We start from the raw sequence: 23,300 nt of genomic DNA, 5'->3' as shown, positions 1-23,300 counted from the left end.
CAGAAAATCCCAATAGGAGGGGTGAAAAAGGGTGAAAATGGGGAAAAATGGGTTGAATGCCTTTAATCAGGATACCGGTACCTATATCTCAGAAACTGAAGATATTACAGACCTGAAAATTGGTACTTTTGATCTCTTTTAAAAATAAAGAAACATGTAATTTTTTGTTTTTGGAAAATCCAATTAATGGGAGGGTGAAAAGGGGGTGAATTTTTAAAATGAAGGAATCTATATCTCCAAACTTTTAAAGTTTGCAGATGTAAAAATTGGTATTTAGAACCTTCATTAAAAATAAAGCAACACGTATTTTTTTGTTTTCGGAAAATCGCAATAGGAGGAGCGAAAAGGAGCTAAGCTTGGTAAGACACCGAAAGAAACGCATGCGATGCTGGTACATGTTTACGAAGATCAAGCACTGTCCTTCAAGTGTGTGTATGAGTGGTTCGCCCGTTTTCGAGGAGGCCGGGAAAGTGTTTCTGACAACTCCCGTAGCGGAAGACCGGCTCATGTTTCTAGCCTTAATAATCTTAAAGAACACATGAAGAGGAGCCATGAATCCAAATGTATACAGTTTGAGGATAAAGTAAAAACAGGGTCAACTCGTGGGGGAAAAAAAAAAAAAACTATTTAAAGCCTTCTTCAAGTGGTGTAGATTCCTACGATGTTGATAGCAGCAGAAGCTATTTGTTTTCACATCCATCTGCTAAGAAAATGTTACGTCAACAAAGTATTGCTGAATCTTTTGGCATTATATCTACCGGCAGCGGCGTATCCCAAGCTCGTGCGGCCCGATGAATTGTAAATTTTTTTATTGCCTATATGATTCCGTAACATGTTGTAGAATCCGATAAGTTTGGGCAGATGATTAGAACGATGAATCCCAGTAAGAAATAAATGTCCAGCGGGACAATGGGGAGACATATTGTTGATTCGCATGCTCAGCTGAAGCAATATTTGATTAAGTAACTTTTACGAGAAACAAACAAAACAGGTTATTTGACATGATTAAAACATAATATTTTTTTTTTTTAGGGCAAGCGTCCCGCTGTGTGCTTTTCATACAGTACTCTAACATTTTTTTTTTTTACCAAGCTCGATAGCTGCAGTCGCTTAAGTGCGGCCAGTATCCAGTATTCGGGAGACAGTGGGTTCGAACCCCACTGTCGGCAGCCCTGAAGACGGTTTTCCGTGGTTTCCCATTTTCACACCAGGCAAATAATGGGGCTGTACCTTAATCAAGGCCACGGATGCTTTCTTCCCAGTCCTAGCCCTTTCCTGTCCCATCGTCGCTGTCTGTGTCGGTGTGACATAAAGCCAATAACAAAACAAAACAAAAAAAGTTTTCTATTTTGCCTGTCACAGACCCAACTTAGTTTTGCTGAAAATTCCTAAAGACACCTGATAATACTAAATAAATGTTATTATTATTAACTGATCTAGAATAATCAATTATAGACATTATTTTTAACATTCGTAGATCTAGAGAAAGCATATGACAGGGTACCGAGGGAAAAGATGTTCGCCATACTGGGGGACTATGCAATTAAAGGTAGATTATTAAAATCAATCAAAGGCATTTATGTTGACAATTGGGCTTCAGTGAGAATTGATGGTAGAATGAGTTCTTGGTTCAGGGTACTTACAGGGGTTAGACAAGGCCGTAATCTTTCACCTTTGCTGTTTGTAGTTTACATGGATCATCTGCTGAAAGGTATAAAATGGCAGGGAGGGATTCAGTTAGGTGGAAATATAGTAAGCAGTCTGGCCTATGCTGACGACTTGGTCTTCAAGGCAGATTGTGCCGAAAGCCTGCAGTCTAATATCTTGGAACTTGAAAATAGGTGCAATGAGTATGGTATGCAAATTAGCCTCTCGAAGACTAAATTGATGTCAGTAGGTAAGAAATTCAACAGAATTGAATGTCAGATTGGTGATACAAAGCAAGAACAGGTCAATAATTTCAAGTATTTAGGTTATGTGTTCTTCCAGGATGGTAATATAGTAAGTGAGATTGAATCAAGGTGTCATAAAGCTAATTCAGTGAGCTTGCAGTTGCGATCAACGGTATTCTGTAAGAAGGAAGTCAGTTCCCAGACGAAACTATCTTTACATTGGTCTGTTTGCTTTACGGGTAGACAGGTACAGGTACAGGTAGACCAATACGACGATGGTTAGACTCGGTTTCTAACGATTTAAAGATAAGAGGTATAGAACTAAATGAGGCCACAACACTAGTTGCAAATCGAGGATTGTGGCGACGTTTAGCAAATTCACAGAGGCTTGCAGACTGAACGCTGAAAGGCATAATTGTCTATAATGATAATGTATGTAATGTATGTATGTATGTATGTATGTATGTATGTATTTTCTTTTGTATATTGTTTTAGTATACTTGGCTAAATTGAATGGCTGGCTACGACTGCTGGTCTGCTCATAGCAAAAGTTTCTTGGGAATGACTGTTCACTGGACAGATCCTGTTACCAAAGCGAGAAAGCATGCAGTGTTAGCTTGTATGAGAATAAAATGTGTTCATTTATATGATGTACTTGCAGACACAATGATTAATAATCATAATGAGTTCCATATTGAGAAAACAAGTCACTAGGTAAGTAGGTAGGTAGGAAACCGTTCATTAAGGCTGAATGCCTACTCACCTGCGGTGTCAGAATCAAAGAATTTGTTACTAACTACCGACTACTACCACGGCTAGGTCAGTAGTTAGTATCAAATTCTTAGATTCTGATGGGTGCAGACTAGTGGGTTAATACCAACAAAAATTTAAATTATTATACTGACTGGCTGTCTTGTAAACTTCAACATTTAATTTTCAGAACAACAACTGACAATTCATAAGTTATGAATTTAATTATGGTCCATATTGAGAACTGATCACTATCAAAGAGTAGAGAAAGGTCCACCTATTCAATGCCATTAGATTAATATTATTGGTACTGGTTTCGACCTTGCTACATTACGTCATCTTCTTTTTCTTATTTGCTTTACGTCGTACCGGCACAGATAGATCTTATGGTGATGATGGGATAGGAAAGGCCTAGGATTGGGAAGGAAGCGGCCTGGTGTGAAAATGGGAAACCACGGAAAACCATCTTCAGGGCTGCCGATAGTGGGATTCGAACCCACTATCTCCCGAATGCAAGCTCTCAGCTGCGTGCCCCTAACCGAATGGCCAACTCGCCCGGTAGGACATCTTCAGCCATGATCAAATTGGAAATACATGCATATACATATATATATAAACATAACATAATAAAACATTACAAATTGGTATGCCTTAATCTAAAACCGTGATGAAATGTCAGACTACACATTTAAAATTGGAATTAAAATAACACATTAAAACTATTGTGAATGGTGTTGCTGGACTATGCCAATGTCCTTATAATAAACAAGACTCAAGAATACTTGTTTATAATATAGCTACTTCTACTTTATTTGTTTTATTTACCAGTGTATCACAGTTCATGTTCATGTTTGTGATGGTTCATGTAGTCACGTCCTAGTTCGTGAACCATGGGCAACGGCTGAGTGGCCTAGTAAGTGGTCCTGAGAGTCGGGATACCAGTTGCTATGGAATGGGAGTAGGCATCTCGGACATATTCTGAGTCGTGGCCCTCCTTGTGCTCAGGCGGCTAGGACTATACAATTCACCGGTGGTTCATAACCCATTAGAGGAGAGATCCTCACTTGGACTATGTGCAAGTAGGGCAGCATCCTGCTTCATGAATTTACCGAGCTCAGAACACTTTAAGCAAGCCTCGGACCTATGGGAGTAATGGAGTCCCACTCCCATTTGACAGGCGAGGGACTCCTTGGAAACAACTTGGCGAACGAAAAGGAATTCGATGGGGAGCTATCAATATTAATGGGGCTTATGGAAGAAAGAAGGTAGAACTGGCTGAGTCAGCAAAGAGGATGCATCTGGATGTGCTAGGAGTAAGTGATATTCGGGTAAGGGGAGATAATGAGGAAGAGGTGGGAGATTATAAAGTGTACTTGACGGGTGTTAGAAAGGGAAGGGCAGAGTCTGGGGTAGGGCTCTTTATCAGGAATACCATTGCACGCAACATAGTTTCTGTTAGGCACGTAAATGAGCGAATGATGTGGGTAGATTTGTCAGTGGGAGGAATTAGGACAAGAATTGTGTCCGTGTATTCACCATGTGAGGGTGCAGATGAGGATGAAGTTGACAAGTTTTATGAAGCATTGAGTGACATCGTGGTCAGGGTCAACAGCAAGGATAGAATAGTGCTAATGGGAGATTTCAATGCGAGAGTTGGGAATAGAACTGAAGGATATGAAAGGGTGATTAGTATACGTGGGAAAGATATGTAAGCTAATGGGAATGGGAAGCGTTTGCTGGCCTTCTGTGCTAGTATGGGTTTAGCTGTTACGAATACATTCTTCAAGCATAAGGCTATTCACCGCTACACATGGGAGGCTAGGGGTACCAGATCCATAATAGACTATATCTTAACAGACTTTGAATTCAGGAAATCTGTTAGGAATGTACGAGTTTTTCGCGGATTTTTCGATGATACAGACCACTATCTGATCTGTAGTGAACTAAGTATCTCTAGGCCTAGGATAGAGAAAGTGAAATCTGTCCGCAAACGAATAAGGGTAGAAAATCTCCAGGACGAGGAAATGAGACAGAAGTACATGGATATGATTAGTGAGAAGTTTAGAACAGTAGACAGTAAGCAGGTTCACGATATAGAAAGTGAATGGGTGGCATACAGGGATGCTGTAGTAGAAACAACAAGGGAATGCCTAGGAACAACTGTGTGTAAAGATGGGAAAAGGCAAACATCTTGGTGGAATGATGAAGTGAGAGCAGCTTGTAAACGTAAAAAGAAGGCTTATCAGAAATGGCTCCAAACAAGGGCCGAGGCAGACAGGGATTGGTACGTAGATGAAAGAAACAGAGCAAAACAAATAGTTGTTGAATCCAAAAAGAAGTCATGGGAAGATTTTGGTAATAACCTGGAAAGGCTAGGTCAAGCAGCAGGGAAACCTTTCTGGACAGTAATAAAGATTCTTAGGAAGGGAGGGAAAAAGGAAATGAACAGTGTTTTGAGTAATTCAGGTGAACTCATAATAGATCCCAGGGAATCACTGGAGAGGTGGAGGGAATATTTTGAACATCTTCTCAATGTAAAAGGAAATCATCCTGGTGGTGTTGCAAACAGCCAAGCTCATGGGGAGGAGGAATATGATTTTGGTGAAATTATGCTTGAGGAAGTGGAAAGAATAGTAAATAAACTCCATTATCATAAGGCAGCAGGAATAGATGAAATTAGACCTGAAATGGTGAAGTATAGTGGGAAGGCAGGGATGAAATGGCTTCATAGAGTAGTAAAATTAGCGTGGAGTGTTGGTAAGGTACCTTCAGATTGGACAAAAGCAGTAATTGCACCTATCTATAAGCAAGGGAACAGGAAGGATTGCAACAACTATCGAGGTATCTCATTGATTAGTATACCAGGCAAAGTATTCACTGGCATCTTGGAAGGGAGGGTGCGATCAGTCGTTGAGAGGAAGTTGGATGAAAACCAGTGTGGTTTCAGACCACAGAGAGGCTGTCAGGATCAGATTTTCAGTATGCGGCAGGTAATTGAAAAATGCTACGAGAGGAATAGGCAGTTGTGTTTATGTTTCGTAGATCTAGAGAAAGCATATGACAGGGTACCGAGGGAAAAGATGTTCGCCATACTGGGGGACTATGCAATTAAAGGTAGATTATTAAAATCAATCAAAGGCATTTATGTTGACAATTGGGCTTCAGTGAGAATTGATGGTAGAATGAGTTCTTGGTTCAGGGTACTTACAGGGGTTAGACAAGGCTGTAATCTTTCACCTTTGTTGTTCGTAGTTTACATGGATCATCTGCTGAAAGGTATAAAATGTCAGGGAGGGACTCAGTTAGGTGGAAATGTAGTAAGCAGTTTGGCCTATGCTGACGACTTGGTCTTAATGGCAGACTGTGCCGAAAGCCTGCCGTCTAATATCATGGAACTTGAAAATAGGTGCAATGAGTATGGTATGAAAATTAGCCTCTCGAAGACTAAATTGATGTCAGTAGGTAAGAAATTCAAAAGAATTGAATGTCAGATTGGTGATACAAAGCTAGAACAGGTCGATAATATCAAGTATTTAGGTTGTGTGTTCTCCCAGGATGGTAATATGGTAAGTGAGATTGAATCAAGGTGTAGTAAAGCTAATGCAGTGAGCTCGCAGTTGTGATCAGCAGTATTCTGTAAGAAGGAAGTCAGCTCCCAGATGAAACTATCTTTACATCGGTCTGTTTTCAGACCAACTTTGCTTTACGGGAGCGAAAGCTGGGTGGACTCAGGATATCTTATTCATAAGTTAGAAGTAACAGGCATGAAAGTAGCAAGAATGATTGCTGGTACAAACAGGTGGGAACAATGGCAGGATGGTACTCGGAATGAGGAGGTAAAGGCTAATTTAGGAATGAACTCGATGGATGAAGCTGTACGCATAAACCGGCTTCGGTGGTGGGGTCATATGAGGCGTATGGAGGAGGATAGGTTACCTAGGAGAATAATGGACTCTGTTATGGAGGGTAAGAGAAGTAGTGGGAGACCAAGACGACGATGGTTAGACTCGGTTTTTAACAATTTAAAGATAAGAGGTATAGAACTAAATGAGGCCACAACACTAGTTGCAAATCGAGGATTGTGGCGACGTTTAGTAAATTCTCAGAGGCTTGCAGACTGAACGCTGAAAGGCATAACAGTCTATAATGATAATGTATGTATGTATGTATGTATGTATGTATCGCAGTCCAGCATGTTCTATTAGCTTTAAATTGTATATTGTTGTATGTCATTTTGCAGTCATGTTTTAAAAAAATAGAAATTCACAATAACACACGTCTGAGCGAAGTTAAGAAAGGTGAGCATGACACACTTCACTATGTTATAACAGGGAAGTAAAGAGACTAAGAAAGAGGTGCAGGTTGGAAAGAAATAGAGTTAGAAATGGGTGTGGAAGTGAAGAGAAATTTAAGGAACTTACTAGGAAATTGAATCTAGCAAAGAAGTCAGCTAAGGATAACATGATGGCAAGCATAATTGGTGGCCATACAAATTTTAGTGAAAAATGGAAGAATATGTATAGGTACTTTAAGTCAGAAACAGGTTCCAAGAAGGACAGTCCAGGAAACATTAATGAACAAGGGGAGTGTGTATGCAAGGATCTTCAAAAGGCAGAAGTATTCAGTCAGCAGTATGTAAAGATTGTTACTTACAAGGATAATGTCCAGATAGAGGAGGTGACTAATACTAAAGAAGTATTAAAATTTATCTATGACAGCAATGACATTTACAGTAAGATACAAAAGTTGAAAACTAGAAAAGCAGCTGGAATTAATAAGGTTTAGGGGGATATACTAAAGACAATGGGTTGGGATAGTACCATATATGAAGTACTTGTTTGATTTTTGTTTGCATGAAGGAACTTTAACAAATGAATGGAGAGTTGCTACTGTATATAAAGGAATGGGTGATAGACATAAAGCTGAAAATTACAGGCCAGTCAGTTTGACATGCATTGTATGTAAGCTTTGGGAAAACATTCTTTTTGATTATATAAGACATGTTTGCAAAATTAATAACTGGTTTGATAGAAGACTGTTTGGGTTTAGGAAGGGTTATTCCACTGAAGCCCAATTTGTAGGATTCCAGCAAGATATAGCAGATATCCTGGATTCAGGAGGTCAATTGGACTGTATCGCGATTGACCTGTCTAAGGCATTTGATAGGGTAGATTAAGGGAGACTTCTGGCAAAAATGAGTGCAATTGGACTTGACAAGAGAGTGACTGAATGGGTGGCTCAGTTTCTAGAAAACAGAACTCAGAGAATTAGAGTAGGTGAAGCTTTATCTGAACCTGCAATAATTAAGAGGGGAATTCTGCAAGGCAGTATTATTGGACCTTTATGTTTTCTTATATATATATCAATGATATGTATAAAGAAGTGGAATCAGAGATAAGGCTTTTCGCAGATGATGTTATTCGGTACAGAGAAATAAGTTACAAGATTGTGAGCAACTGCAACGTGACCTCGATAATGTTGTGAGATGGACAGCAGGCAATGGTATGTTGATAAACGGGGTTAAAAGTCAGGTTGTGAGTTTCAGAAATAGGAAAAGTCCTCTCAGTTTTAATTACTGCGTTGATGGGGTGAAAGTTCCTTTTGGGGATCATTGTAAGTATCTAGGTGTTAATATAAGAAAAGATCTTCATTGGGGTAGTCACATAAATGGGATTGTAAATAAAGGGTACAGATCTCTGCACATTGTTATGAGGGTGTTTAGGGGTTGTAGTAAGGATGTAATGGAGAGGGCATATAAATCCCTGGTAAGACCCCAACTAGAGTATGGGTCCATTAACAGTCTTCTCGTTCACACAGTCGATACTCCCCATTCTTCTTTTTCGGTAGGACGATAGGTGAAGCCCAACAGGATGTAGAGGGTTCGATGAGACCTTGCCCTTCCATCTCTAGAATCTTCTGAATGACGAAGTTGCGCTTATCCAGGTTGATTGGATATGGACATTGTTTGATAGGGTGAGGAAGTGCTGCATTCAACGATGTGTGTTACCATGGTAGTCTGCCCTATTTTATTGGTGATGACTTCTGGAAAGTCCTTTAAGGCACGTCTCAGCTCCTCTTATTCACTCGGTTGAAGATGCGTTAACTGGATATCTTCCAGGTCTACATCGACTTCCGCATCCTTGCGAGTCCGGAGATTCCCATTGTGCCAGGCGACCCTCAGATATCTGTTTTTTTTTTTTTTTGTTTTTTTTTTTGCAAGTTGCTTTACATCGCACCGACACAGATAGGTCTTATAGTGACGATGGGACAGGACAGGGCTAGGAATGGAAAGGAAGCGGCCGTGGCCTTAATTAAGGTACAGCCCCAGCATTTGCCTGGTGTGAAAATGGGAAACCACGGAAAACCATTTTCAGGGCTGTTGTGTCTGTCTTTTTCCAAAAATACTTCATGAGCTGCATAGTCTAGGATCACCTTGTATTCCACTAGAAAGTTGTGACCTAATATATCCGGTATTAGGTTCTGAAGTACTGCAACGACAATTACAATAGGCAGGTCCATGCATTTAGCGGTTAGGTTAGTCTTTCCTTGGATGGAATAGGTTACCCCGTCCGCTGCTCCCACTACTCTTCCAAGATGGTGAGGCTTCACAGGCGGTAGTAATCTGGCAACAGTTCCGTTGTCAAATGAATGGCTTGCTTGGCTGTTGAGTATGGCTGAAAGACTCCCGTTGTCTATCCTTAAGATGATAACTGGGCGAGGTTGGCCTGTTCTGCTCACAATGTGAACAATCCCTCTCCTACTCGACGAGGGTTGCTTGTCTGTTGTGTCATGAGGCGCATTCCCGTTCCCATCCCCCTACCTCAATCCAGAATGGGCCGGACCTAGCTACTCCGACGTCAAGGTTGGGCACTTGTTCTTCAGGTGTCCTGCTCTTCCACACTAGTAGCACTTCCTAACTGAGCTGGTCTCTTCCATAGCTTTGTTCTTGTGTTCCTCCTCCAACTGGGCGATGATTCTACGTAGATCAACAGAGGATCTTGGTTGTGATACTTTTACTAGGGGTCGAATTTTATCGTGGAGTAGCTCTGTGATGTGTGGTAAGATCTTGTTCTCGCTTCCTTCCAGGTGCAGACGCTTAAAGGGGTGGTACTTCTGTAGGACGAAAGCGCTAGCCCTCATGCCATGGGCTTGTGCCTCGGTCAGCAGCTTCCTTTTCACGGAGCTCTTCACCCCTTCGGAATCAAACCTAATGAGAAATTCCCTCTTGAAGTCCATCCAATATAAATTTAAGCCCTTCAAGTTATTCCTCCAAGTAGCGACTTGTTGGCCATGTGTTCTATTTTCCTCAGAAAAGAATGCTTGGAATAAAGATTGTATGGAGAATTGTCTCAAGCACACGTCAACGCTGTTGCCGATATGATTCAGTTCGGAAGGTCCAGAATAGAGTACAGCTTTCAGAAAGAAAATTGACGAGAATAATAAGCTAATAAAAACAAATATAATATCAGCACTTCAACAGAGTGTGTTTTTTCCTTTCAAAGCAAGGATTACATTTCAGGGGTCATCGAGAAACTGAAGAATCTGATAACAGGACAGGCCCCTGCGCTTTCTTTGATTGCGATTTAGAAGAAATTTCTGAGTAACTTAATGAATATTCCTAATTTCTACGATGCTGTGATACACATTTTAGGGGCCACAACATGCCGTTGTATCGACTTGAGGTATAAATTGGAAATATTGAGGTAAGTCTTAAAGCTCAGTTAGAAATTTGTTTTAACCCTTATGCTTATGAGTGCATGAGTAACCTGCCATATGTTTTGCATGATGTGAACAATTTTTAATTAAAGCAAGATCGATGATAATAGAATCTACAATGTTATTTTGCTTTACGTCCCACTAACTACTTTTACGGTTTTCTGAGACACCGAGGTGCTGAAATTTAGTCATGAGGGGGTTCTTTTACATGACAGTAAATCTACAGACATGAGGCTGACGTATTTGAGCACCTTCAAATACCGCCGGACTACGCCAGGATCGAACCTTCCAAGCTGGGTTCAAAAGGCCAGCTTTTCTACTTGGAGCCACCGGCAGTGCCAATGCACTATGAGAGACTGTATCATTACCATAAATTGATGCCTGCTTGGCCATCAGATAATATAGATGTTGATTCCCATAGGGAACCTGAAATATTTGTTCCAAATGAGTAAATTTATAATACCAATATAAATGGTCCGTTATTGGACATTATAAATTTTCCAGCTAATTTTTGGTAATGAGACAAAGTCTCTCATAGTGCTTTGGCACTGCCGGTGACTCCAAGTAGCCTACGCAGTCTCCATGGTATGCACTAGCCATGTGTCTTGGTGGGTGTGCTGTACCAACTGATGAGCCCAACTTAGCACACGGGGACGAAACGCTGGCAACCAGGAATGAGTTAGCTGGAAAATTTATAATGTCCAATAACGGACCATTTACAGTATATTGGTATTATAGATCTGATTAAGCCAAGAACGTACTATAAACGAGCACATTCTGAGATGGATGTGAGGAAAATGACTAGTTTGCTCTTCTGCTTCAGCCACACAGTTAAGGGCCAATTAAAAACAATTTTAAGGACATGCCAAAACAGTACTTTATATTTAGTACTGCTGATTTTCTAAAATTTGCAAGTAGAAGAAATGTGTAAAAAGATCAACAGTGTAGCTTATGGCATGTTCATAGAAAAGTCAACCACAGTGGCACAATTGTTCTGAAGTGGCTGGCATTCAAGGGTGTTAAAAATGCAACAACTCAATATCTTCAGCTTCCAGTTCCTATTGAAAAAACTTCCAACATTCCGGTGGCTCACAAAATCAACAGCAGTTGAAGAGATGCAAAAACAAATAACATTACATAATTTTATAGGTCTAGCAAAAGTACAGCCAACTGCACAAAAATTGGCTGGAAAAGAAATATTTAATTTTATGCGTTCTCGAAACACGAGGATATTCTTAAACTGTGGAAAGCCATAGGCCGAAGTGAAGATACTTGGAATCCTACCACCTGCAGAATATGTTCATCCCACATCAAACTAATTTTGAAAGAAAGTCATTTTCTGCGATACCCAATTTTGTGCTGTTGAGTACACATTCAAAAATGAAAATTGTTCTCAGAAATGTCACAGCTATACTGGAATATTTAAAATAAAAATTTTTTTAGGGTGTCACAAAAAAGCATAGCTACTTCCCAACATGATCTAGACATCATTTTCTCTTCATTTCCTTGATAACAAGCGACACGGGGAGAAGCTTCTTACGTTATAAACCTAGTCTAGATAGCAGGAGAAACAGCAGCTTCATATTCAAGATGTTTGAAAAATGCATTTAAAATTGTTTCAATAGCCTTGATGATTAAGGAGATGATGACATCATGAACTATATTACAAACAGAATAAATCGTATTTGCATTAACAATACATATTGTATCTCTTCATTTAATTTTTTTTTTTTTTTTTTCAAGTTGCTTTACGCTGCACCAATACAGCTACGTCTTATGGTGAGGATGCGACAGGAAGGAGCTAGGAGTGGGAACGAAGTGGCCATGGCCTTAATTAAGGTACAGCCCCAGCATTTGCCTGATGTGAAACTGGGGAAACCATGGAAAACCATGCTTAGGGCTGCCGACAGTGGGGTTCGAATCCACTATCTCCCAAATACTGGATACTGACCGCATTTAAGCGAGTGCAGCTATCAAGCTCGGTCTTCAAATTTTAACTGTTATAATCTTCCCCGCTGTACAGAACCAGTGACTAATACTGCAGTCTTCATGTCGTTCAATCATCAATGGTCTGCATTTAGGGCTGTTGCCCAGATGGTAGATTCCCTATCAGTTGTTTACCTAGCCTTTTCTTAAATGTTCCCAAGGAACATGGAAATTTATCAAACATTTCCCTTGATAAATTACTCCAATCCCTTATTCCTCACCCTATACATGAATATTTGCCCCCAATTTGTCCTCCTGAATTCTGACAATATCTTCATATCACGACATTTCCTAATTTTAAAAGTTCCACTCATGCTTATTCGTCTACTAAAGTTATTCCATGGCATCTCGCCACCATCGTTATATGATACACAATAGCATTACCAGTGAATATACCTATTCAATTTAACTCCTTATATACATTTCTGCATAAGTGGTTAGTCATTTTTGATCGGGTCAGCATGTTGAGACTGAGGTGGTTTGGGCATGTAATGAGGATGGAGTCAACAAGGACAGTGTATGTTAACTTGGAGAGACATGTGGCCGGGAAACAGATGGTGGGAAGACCAAGAATCTACTGGATGGACATCATAAAGATGGACATTGCAGATCGGGGAAGGACACTGGAGGACGTCATTAACAACAGAACGTATCTCAGTAAGACAGAATGGAAGAGGCTCGCTAACAGTACCCAGGAAACTGGAACTGTAAAATGATTATGATGATCATGACATTTCTGTGTCAGTGTTAGTAAGTATTGGATATTTGAAATGCATCAAGTTTTATGAACTGTCTTCCTCACAATTTACACTTACAATGCACACCAAGACCCAGTAAACCAAGCGAGATGGCTGTGCTGTTAGAGTCACGCAGCTGTGAGCTTGCACTCGAGAGATAATAGGTTCAAACTCCATTATCGACAGAGCCGAAGATGACTTTTCGCGGTTTCCCATTTTCATACCAGGCAAATGCTGAACCTTAATTATCGCCACAGTCGCTTCCTTCCCACTCCCAGCCTTCTCTATCCCATCAACGCCATAAGAGTTTTCTGTGTCTGAAAAAAAAAAAAAAAAAAAACCCACCCTACCAACTGTTTTATTTGTTCTATATCCTATCATGACACTAACATTATGGGACAGTGTTCTAGAAGTCTATAATTGAGGATGGCTATTTCCAAAATTTGTTTTTGCTCGTGGCTTTACGTCGCACCGATACAGATAGGTCTTATGGCGATGATGGGATAGGAAAGGCCTAGAAGTTGGAAGGAAGCAGCCGTGGCCTTTGCATTTGCAGCATTTGCCTGGTTTGAAAATGAGAAACCATCTACAGAGCTGCCGACAGTGGGATTCGAACCCACTATCTCCCGGATGCAAGCTCACAGCTCCCATTGGTTTACAATGCTCCCTAGGCTAATTTATTTTCCACTAAAAAAACAGTAGTTCAGTCTGTATCACATATTGTAACAGTGACGTACATTTACAAGTTGAATGCCCTCACGGCAGAACAGTTGGTAGGTCCAGAAAGGAGTGTAAATTATCTGCGCATGTTTTAGCGATAGATTTACACCCAAGTGCTGAATCGGTCGACTTCGGTTATCTTTGAGATTCGTACTGGCAACTTTTGAAACACAAACTAAGAATCGCTTATTATTGCTGTGCGACATCTGGTGTACACTTTAAGTACTCGTACTGTTGTTGTTTACACAGCAAAGGCAAACTATAGAATTCATGCTAGGAACACGTTTCGCATCGGGAAATGTTATATAATATTATATACTGTGTGTGTGACACAGTTGTTGGCGTAAGATAATAAAGGTTTAGAAAATTCTTATCGATCGATCATATTATCGATTCAATTTAGATTTCATTTCATTCAGTTGGCAGTACTACCGGAACCGGCAGGGCTCCCTTCTTACTTCGCAACCAAGTACAAAAATCTATCACTAAAAAGTGTGTGTACTATAGGTCACATGCTGGCCATTTCTCTGTCATGTGATGGTAGATTGTAATGACTGTGAGTAGTGAATATGTGTGTACCCATTCCTCATTTTAAAATGATGGATGGGAAGTCTGTTTATATTTGATTATACTTTTTATGCACATGTACCTGTAAGCAACAAACGAATATTAAGACAAGAACATCTCAAAGACTGAGATAATATACATGTCTGGAAACAGAATATGCATAGAATAATTTTGGAGAGATTGAAGTAGCCTAGCCTACACAATTATTCTTAATAAGCTGTCGAATTAGAATGCGACATTAAGGCACATAACAAAGATATGAAAATAAGACTGCCAAATTTAAGTGATTGGTATTTATACTTTTAAAAATATTAGCATGAAAAGTAAGGCCACTTAACCACTGAATCTCAGCTACCAAGTTTTGTAACAATTTTACCCCATTTTGTAATTAGGAGTTTTAATATTTTTTGTCATTATTGCTTCCTGAAATGAAATTTTGCTGGTAGCCCACTAGCATGTTTGTCATGCAAGATTTAGTATTTAAAAAAGTGACCTGCTTCAATGAGAGCTCATTTTCTACTAGTAATAAATACATCTAAGGGTAACATACCATTATCATTGTTTTGATGATCAGCTAAATGAAGAAAACTTGCTCTTCCAACCGCATTAATTCCATTCCAAGATAAATAAATTGTAATGACTGTGATGCCTAATATGGCAATTATTAAAACTGCAGCCGCTGCAGCTCTTTTAGTATTCGACGTTGTTCTGAAAGGAAACAGTTCCTTATATAATCCATCATTAACAACATGCGAACAAACTAAAAAATGTGAGAAAAATTACAGTACCGAGCATGTTCCCCAAGTAATTCGTATTTTGCTTGTGGAGGTGGGCGTGAAGAAGACATCGTAACACAACACACAACATCCAATGTCACTCCTCTCTAATCACTTTTATAGGTTATATATGCAAACGAAGAGGACAGTAGCTAATTAGCAGGTCACTAAATTACTTCTGAGATGTCATACAGACTGACATCTTTCACTACGTCTAGACGGAAAACATCACCATATTCAAATACACAAGTACCATAGCCAACTAGATCCACGCTGCGCTCCAGCCATCTATAGCGTCGGATCAAGTCGGCCATGCAATTATAAAACGCATTGTCACCAACATTACAACTTATAACATAATCAACAGGGAACAGAGGAGAATCGTTGGCCGTAATGCTCGTGGTGACCAGCAGTGATTTATTTATCTTGCATGATCCAATTGGAAATATGTGTTGTTATGAACTCCTTAACCATTGTTGCCCCTAAATAAATTGCAATGGTTCCAAAATGTTGCAATTACGCTCTCGTAAGCAATTCCTTCGAGCAGTGTTGACTAAGTGGACCACGCATCGAATCCAAAGCTTGAGATACGGTACAATACTTCGAATTGTCAGGTGGACTCCTGAGACTGTTTTACTTTACGAAACGTTAACTTAAGTCTATTTGTGGATCAATATTGTGCATCCGCTTTGGTCCTTCAGTCTTGTCAATCGTACAATTTCATTTTACCATAGAAGCTTATTGGCCAGCGATTACCAACGGCTACCAACAACAACTCAAGACGTCTATATAGTGTTGTTCAGTCTTTCCCTTCAGTTGTATTATGATATTAAGTGTATGAAACAAAGTCGCGAAAAAGCACAAAATCACTTCCTCATATCTTCAAAAAAATTGCAACCCTTACCGTACACTTTATTTGTTAAGTACGTACCTACCAAGAGATTTGGCCATGAGTAGGCCTATAGGGTCGCATAGCTGTGAGCTGTGAGAGGGTGGGATCGAATCCCACCATTGGCAGTCCTGAAGACGGTTTCCGATGGTTTCTCATTTTCATACACGGCAAATGCTGGGCCTGTGCTTTAATTAAGACCACGGCCGCTACCTTACAAATCCAAGCCCTCTCCCATCCTGGCGTCTCCGAAAACATTCGAAGAGTTAGTGCGACGTTAAACCACTAGGGAAAAAAGAAAAGAAAAGAAAAGAAAAAGAGTTCTTATTTGTCAAAACCTGTGCTTAGTGATGTGACATTTTAATTGTTTGTTATTCGATTTGAAATTGAAATAAAAATTTGTGTAATGTGTTTGAGCTCATGACTCATATTTTATAATGAAGCCATTACAAGAATGTGTCATAGAAAGATGTAACAATTAGTGAAGAAAACTTACGTTGCAGATATCAGTAATTAGCAGCGATTTACGCTGCAGCAACCAAGATTATTTCGATCTTATGAAATGAATGACTACTTAATCAATATTAATTACAAGTTAAAATAATATAAATTTATATTTCGTTGAAGTGCACACTGTAAGGCCGTACGCAAAGGAGATTGCGGGGGTTAAACAGCCCCGAACTAAAAGAAGAACCTGATAAATGTTAACAGCACATCATGAGCTTTCGTAAATTCAACCTATTAAAAAAAAAATGAAATCAAACATTTGTAAAATATGCCATATTTTAATATTTCTCTATGAATTTGTAGTTCCAAACTTACTGCAATTATTATTTTTTTGGTAAAATTTTGGTGAGGTATATGGATCGTTTGCTTTTACCGTTTTCAAAAAAATTGCACCATTAATATTTGCACTCTAGAAGAAGTTATTCACTTCTAAATGTTTTGTTTGGGTATTTTATTTACGTAATACAAATACGGAAAACGAATTACAAATTATATTGTCTTAACACTGTAAGTGTTGAAACCCATATATTTAAGTGCTTATAAACTGGAACATTTTTGACACATATTTGTCTTCAATATTTGATATATCTGTAGATCGTGTTTCAAATATATTTAAAATCACTTCTTTTTCTTCTTCCTGGTGTTATCCAAATTGCTTGGGGATTAAGTACTGTATAGGGTTACGGCTGGATGCTTTACTGTGTTCTGGAATGTATTCACTATTGCGTATTTTTGTAGTGGCTGATCATGTGATATGTTTTGTGGAAATGAATGTGTACTGAGGCTAACAAAAACACCCAGTCCTCGAGTTAGTGAAATGAACCTGACATGGTTAAATCCCCACCTATCCGGCAATCAAACCTGGGGCCCTCTGAGCCGAAGAACACTACGCAGATTATTCAGTCAAAGAACCGGACTATATACTTTAGAGTCTGAACATTCTTAAGATCATGTTCAGTAGGCTTTAGTTAAGTATTTAAATTCCATAACCGAATCGTCTGTGTACATATCATATTCACTGTTTAGTCTCCAATTCTTCAGTGTCCTGCTATACTTCGTCCCGAATTGTTCTGACGCATTCATCATTAAAACAAATTATTTCATTGAAAACCCATGGTACTACAGTCCTTGAAAGGCCTTGACATACCAAGTGACCGCTGCTCAGCCCGAAGGCCTGCATATTACGAGGTGTCGTCAGGTCAGCACGACGAATCCTCTCGGCCGTTATTGTTGGCTTTCTAGACCGGAAATTATTTCATCATTTTCAGATTTTTCTTAAGGCTAGTACACACCTAGCGACAAAGTCGCGAGACACTGTCCCTAGACTGTTGCGATACAATGTCCCGCGTCCACATTTATAGAGCAAGTTGCACCACAGGAATCGGCGCGAAATGGCGCAAGAAATTGCTTTATGTGCTTTTAATGTAGTGAATCTTTTTATCCATCTCGTGAATGGACATAGTGCACTTTTTGGCCAGAGACTCCATTGCTTCCCTCCTTTTGTCTCTGTTTTTATACTCGGTAGACATGACATCCCAAAGACATGGGAGGGTGTGTAAATCCTCAATGATTTTTAGAGTAGTTTCCATCGCAAAACACGAAACACAACACCAACACGTGGCGGCTATCTGCACACTGGCATCGGCGTGTATCGGGACTTTGTCTCGCGACACGTCCAGACTACATCATGTTGCGCAACATTTGTATCATATAGCCTATCCCATTTCGAATGGGAGACCTGCGACATGCAACTTTTATATCGCGACAGTCCCAAACACGGAAAAAATGTCGTAGGACATCCCTGGGACTTGTCGCGATACACGTGTTCCGCAACTTTGTCGCTTGGTGTGTACTAGCCTTTAGAGTAACAATAGAGTTACAATACTCCGACAAGTGTTATGCAAACATGTTGTAAAATATATAAATTCAAATAGAAAACGTTATCGTAATATTTGTTATCTGTAAAACCCCATCTTGAGTCGGTGGATTAACAATCGGCTAAACCGTGAAATATAAACATGAATATAAGGCCTTGCAAAGGGAACCTCTTGCCCGAGGAAACCACAAAATTTATAGCACAGATTCAGTGGTGTAGAAACTGGAGGAAAATTCCGACAGCTTTGGGACGAATTTTTCCTAGTGTACTCATTTTAGTTCCTCTTGCTTCCTCACCAAAAAGGTCACCTACGCAGTAAATAAATGGGGGAATGAAGCAAAGTTAGTTAATCTAAAATCTGATTTTTTCATTGCATCGTTTGGACTACCAGTTAATTATTTAATGATTAATAGTTTGATCGTTCTTTCGCGATTCACGTATTTTAATATTATAACGCTGTACGTAAACCTGTCATATAAATTACAATAACAAAAGTTATATATATAGTGACCTTTCGCGCATCTCTAAATACTGGGTTCTGGTTAAAAACGTTATACATCGGCTGGTGTCATGCGGTGATGCAAAAGATTCCACTCTAGAGACGTGAAGGTTCATCGAGTTGGGTCACAGTATCGCACCGTTTGCTTTATTTTAGATCTGACTGACGCATCAGGAGTTTTGTGAATTAATACCTTAACCTAAACCATCATGATATTACCTTATTCTGTAAAATGAGAAATCCGGAAATATTTCTTTTCGTGGAAGGATGTTCCGTTTAATAATCAACATATTCTGAATATCAATTACAATACTAATGAAAGAAAAGCAACACAAATTGACGTTAGTAGTGATTGGACATTATACTAATCAAAAGAAACAATTCTAATCTCTCTTAGAAGTGAAGCTTCCACGGTGTGAAGAATGATTTAATTTAATTTCCGGGTTGAACCGTGTTGTACTTGTCTGCACATCACGTACAGTTTGCCGACGTTTCGAATACATTGCAGTATTCTTTGTCAAGGCGACTGAAATACCCCTACTCGATCCGAGGTAATCAGTCTCCCAGGCAGAAATTACACTACTAGAGTGGCCCTGATCTTGGCCTTTTATATCCTAGCCTTTCTGGCTGACCTAAGCCCTGGCTGTCTCGTGAGTATTCCGGAAAGTACCGTATGTGTCACAGCCAGGTAATGGGGGCTTGCCCGCGCTGTTATGTAATGGGGTTGCGGCCCGTGTGTTTATGTTGTGGTCAGTAGCGTAGCCAGGATCGCCCAATGGGGGGGTTACAGTTACAAAATTAAGATATAACATAATGAAACTTCTTGTGCGTGTCTGGTACGCGCATGTATGACTGTCATAAGGATACGCCCCAAGGGCTCTGAACTATGGAGCGTGGGTTGGCGACCACGGGGCCCTTAGCTGAGTCCTGGCATTGCTCCCACTTACTTGTGCCAGGCTTCTCACTTTCATCTATCCTATCCGACCTCTCTTGGTCAACTCTTGTTCTTTTCCGACCCTAACGCTATTAGGTTTGCGAGGGCTAGGGAGTCTTTCATTTTCACGCCCTTCGTGGCCCTTGTGTTCCTTTGGCCGATACCTTCATTACCTTTGGCGCTTTGCTATACGAGGAATGGTGGTAATTTGTGGGTCCAATTGAGAAGCTTTCTTGCTTGCTTGCATAAATATGTTTATGAACTCCTCTTCTGCATTTCCTCTGATCTTGATAATTCTGTCCTCCACAACATTAGCATATGAAAATGCTTTTGCAATGTCCAACTCTTCACTTTGAAAAAATCTGCTAAGAAGAGCACTTACATTAAATACTTGATTTAGTATATGTAGAGCATTAGTGCAGGCTTCTTTATTATTCCATTGTACTATATTTTCAAGAACTGCAACAACGGCATCAAACAGTTCTAAAAATACTGCAATTGTTTCATGGCGCTCCACCCATCTTGTTAGACACAATGCTTTAAGCCTCGTTTTGTCACTTTCAGGAACAGTGGCATCTATCGATTCTTTAAATGCATTTAACCTTTTAGGAAAACTAAGAAATGAACAAATATTCCTCACAGTACCCAAACAGTTTCTGATTCCTTGGATTGAGCATGCATGGGTTATAGCAAGATTGAGAACATGTGAACTGCAGTGCACGTACAAAGCCAATGGGTAGGTCTCCCTTATTATCGCTTGGACGCCATTAAACTGCCTACTCATAGCGTTAGTTCCATCATATCCTTGTCCTCTTAAATATTTTAAGTTGACTCCTATCTTCTTAAGCACATCAATTATTTTGGCAGCCAAACCTCTTCCAGAGGCGTCAGTGATCAGTACAATCTGGAGGAAGTCCTCCCTGAGTGTCTGAGAGTCAGGGTTGACATGCCGAACACAACGTGACATTTGTTCCATTCCAGAAATGTCACTTGTCTCATCGGCCATTATAGTGAAACACTGTGATCTGTTCACTCTGCGCACGATGTTTTCAACAATAAAGTAATTGCATACGTGAATGATCTCGTTTTGAGTTTGTGGGCTAATGTACATAGCATTGCGGCTGCTTGTAAGCAAATGAGTTTTTAAATCCTCATCCCCATTTCTTGCACGAAAATGAAGGAAAGTACTAAAATTTCCATCATTTTCAGTAGGCTCTTCATCATTCAATATAATGGGTCCATCGTCTCTATGTCCTCTAAGGGGTAAACCTTGGCGGCCACACAAAATGATAGTTTCGATAATAGGAATAATCTTCTTTCTGTTGTCTTCAATTTCCTTTTTCATGTTCTTCTTACAATTTACTTTTCGTCACACCGACATAGATAGGTAGATACGTAGATGGGACAGGGAAGCAACCATGGCCTTAATTAAGGTACAGCCTTAGTATTTGCCTGGTGTGAAAATGGGTAAACCACGGAAAACCATTTTCAGAGCTGCCGACAGTGGGGTTCAAACCCACTATCTCCCGAATGCAAGATCACAGCTAACTGTACGGCCAACTCGCTCGGTTTTACGTACATGTAACCATGTAGTTACGAAAGCATGGTAAGATAGTTAACAACTAAGTGAACTAATTTGAATGATTATAAAATGAGTAATTCATCTAAGAAGAGTCGAATATCGGTATTATTTTTATTTTATTTTTAAAATCCACTAGGTGGCTGCGTAAAGACAAAGAATACACTATAACAACTTCGTTAAATATAAGGATTTTCTTTGTAAATGATAAATCCATGATCTTTGTCTGGCGAATATAAGTGGTGTCTGAATGAGTGTCAGAAGAGAATCCCTGAGCGCTTTGAGGTCCTTGGTACTGATGTTGAAACTCGTCTTCTTAGGGATTGTCCCTCTTGCACCGATCATGAGACCCCTCACTTCTACGTCGTCAAACTCGTATTTATTGTTGTTATATGGCTCTGTAGGCAAGTAGATATACTTCTTTTCTCTGACTACTTCATCTGGTTGGTCGTACAGTAACAGATTTGGCCTAATCCAGCTTTAAAATCTAGTTCAATTTGAAGTTTAAAAACATAATTTTCGAAACGTTTGCACTTGACAAATGGGAGCATAGTATGACCCTGCTTTGAGAACAATAATGTCCTTTTTCTATGTACAACAAATACCTTACAATGCGGAGTACATTGTTCTTTTAGTAACTTGACTTGCGGTGTGGAATATGAAGCGTCTATTACAGTTCAACTTCAGGACAATGTCAATCGGAGTGTTTCTATTGAGGCGAGAAGATAAACAAACCACCGTCAACGTTTCAAAAATCTTTTCTGTTTCAAAGCATCGATGTAGCTGACATGTACGGAAGGACTGAGCTTCTGTTCACGCAACACACGGTACACGAAACGTTGTGGTGTCGAGGCATCGAGACAGCTGATTGAGCCGGCGGTGTTTCGAAACACACACACTACGACCAATGAGCTGCCGCGGCAGTCATGCAGACACCTCCATACTGACTTTGCATATTCCAACAGTTAATAGACATTATCTATTTTCTATTATCTATTATCTATCTATTTTAAGCAATGTTTATTTAGTTTATTGTTAACTGTCAGTTTATATTTATTTTCTTTTTGTGAAAGTTCCATGGGGGGGGGGGTTCTAACCCCCAGTAACCCCCCCCTGGCTACGCCCCTGGTTGTGGTCTGCATGTCTTAAACTATGAATGATAGGCATCCAAGAATTACTGATTTTATATCCTTCTTCTAAATTTATGTTGTTCGGATGTTTCTTGATTTCGATAGCCTCGCGGATTTTCCTTTCCAGATTCCAAGGGATAGCTGCTAGGATCTTGGTCTTGTCAAATGATATTCCGTGCCTAGTTTCGTAGGAATGCTTGGCTACCGCTGAAATATCTGTGTTTTGGTTCTTGGTGTGACGGATATGTCCTTTTAGGCGGATGGACATCAGACGTTTTGTCTCACCTACATAACAAGCTCCGCAGCTACATTCAATGTGATATACTCCAGGGGCCTGTAATTCTATTGTGTCTTTTACTGGTGATAGATAACGGGCTAGCTTCCGGTGAGGTTTATAGATAGTTTTTATGTTGTATTTGTCCAGTATCTTGCCGATCCTGTCTGTAGTGTTTTTAATGTAGGCAGTATCGCTGTTTTCGGGCGGGTCAGTTCCTCTTTCCCGTTGTTTTCTCCTGCGGCGGCCTTTTCTTTGTTCTCTTCTGATTTTTTAAGGACTCGTCGGATGTTATTGAGCGAGTAGCCATTCTTCCTGAGGGTTCTCGTGAGGTGTTCATTCTCTTCCTCGAGGTGCTCTGCGTCAGATATCGCTAAGGCCCTGTTCACCAGTGATGTTAGGACAACCTGCTTTTGTGATGGGTGATGATGAGACGAGGCGTGTAGGTACCTGTCTGTGTGAGTGGGT

The 23,300-nt window shown here is 39.9% G+C and overlaps 1 protein-coding gene across 1 annotated transcript in view; it reads right to left on the bottom strand.

The window, feature by feature from the left end:
* Cht11 (Chitinase 11) overlaps window positions 1-15,370 on the bottom strand; it is a 141,093-nt gene extending 125,723 nt beyond the window's left edge. Inside the window, exons 1-2 of the mRNA XM_067138935.2 lie at window positions 15,157-15,370; window positions 14,919-15,076 (exon numbers count right to left, since the gene is read on the bottom strand). Coding sequence (XP_066995036.2) covers window positions 14,919-15,076; window positions 15,157-15,215 — 217 coding nt within the window. The 5' untranslated portion in view covers window positions 15,216-15,370. The remainder of the gene's footprint in view (window positions 1-14,918; window positions 15,077-15,156) is intronic.
* Between the last annotated feature and the right edge of the window lie 7,930 nt (window positions 15,371-23,300).

The sequence above is a fragment of the Anabrus simplex genome, chromosome 2 (genome assembly GCF_040414725.1).
Source record: "Anabrus simplex isolate iqAnaSimp1 chromosome 2, ASM4041472v1, whole genome shotgun sequence".
Taxonomy (NCBI): domain Eukaryota; kingdom Metazoa; phylum Arthropoda; class Insecta; order Orthoptera; family Tettigoniidae; genus Anabrus; species Anabrus simplex.
Note: the sequence above shows the minus strand (reverse complement) of the source record. Positions and strands in the feature narration are given on the sequence as shown.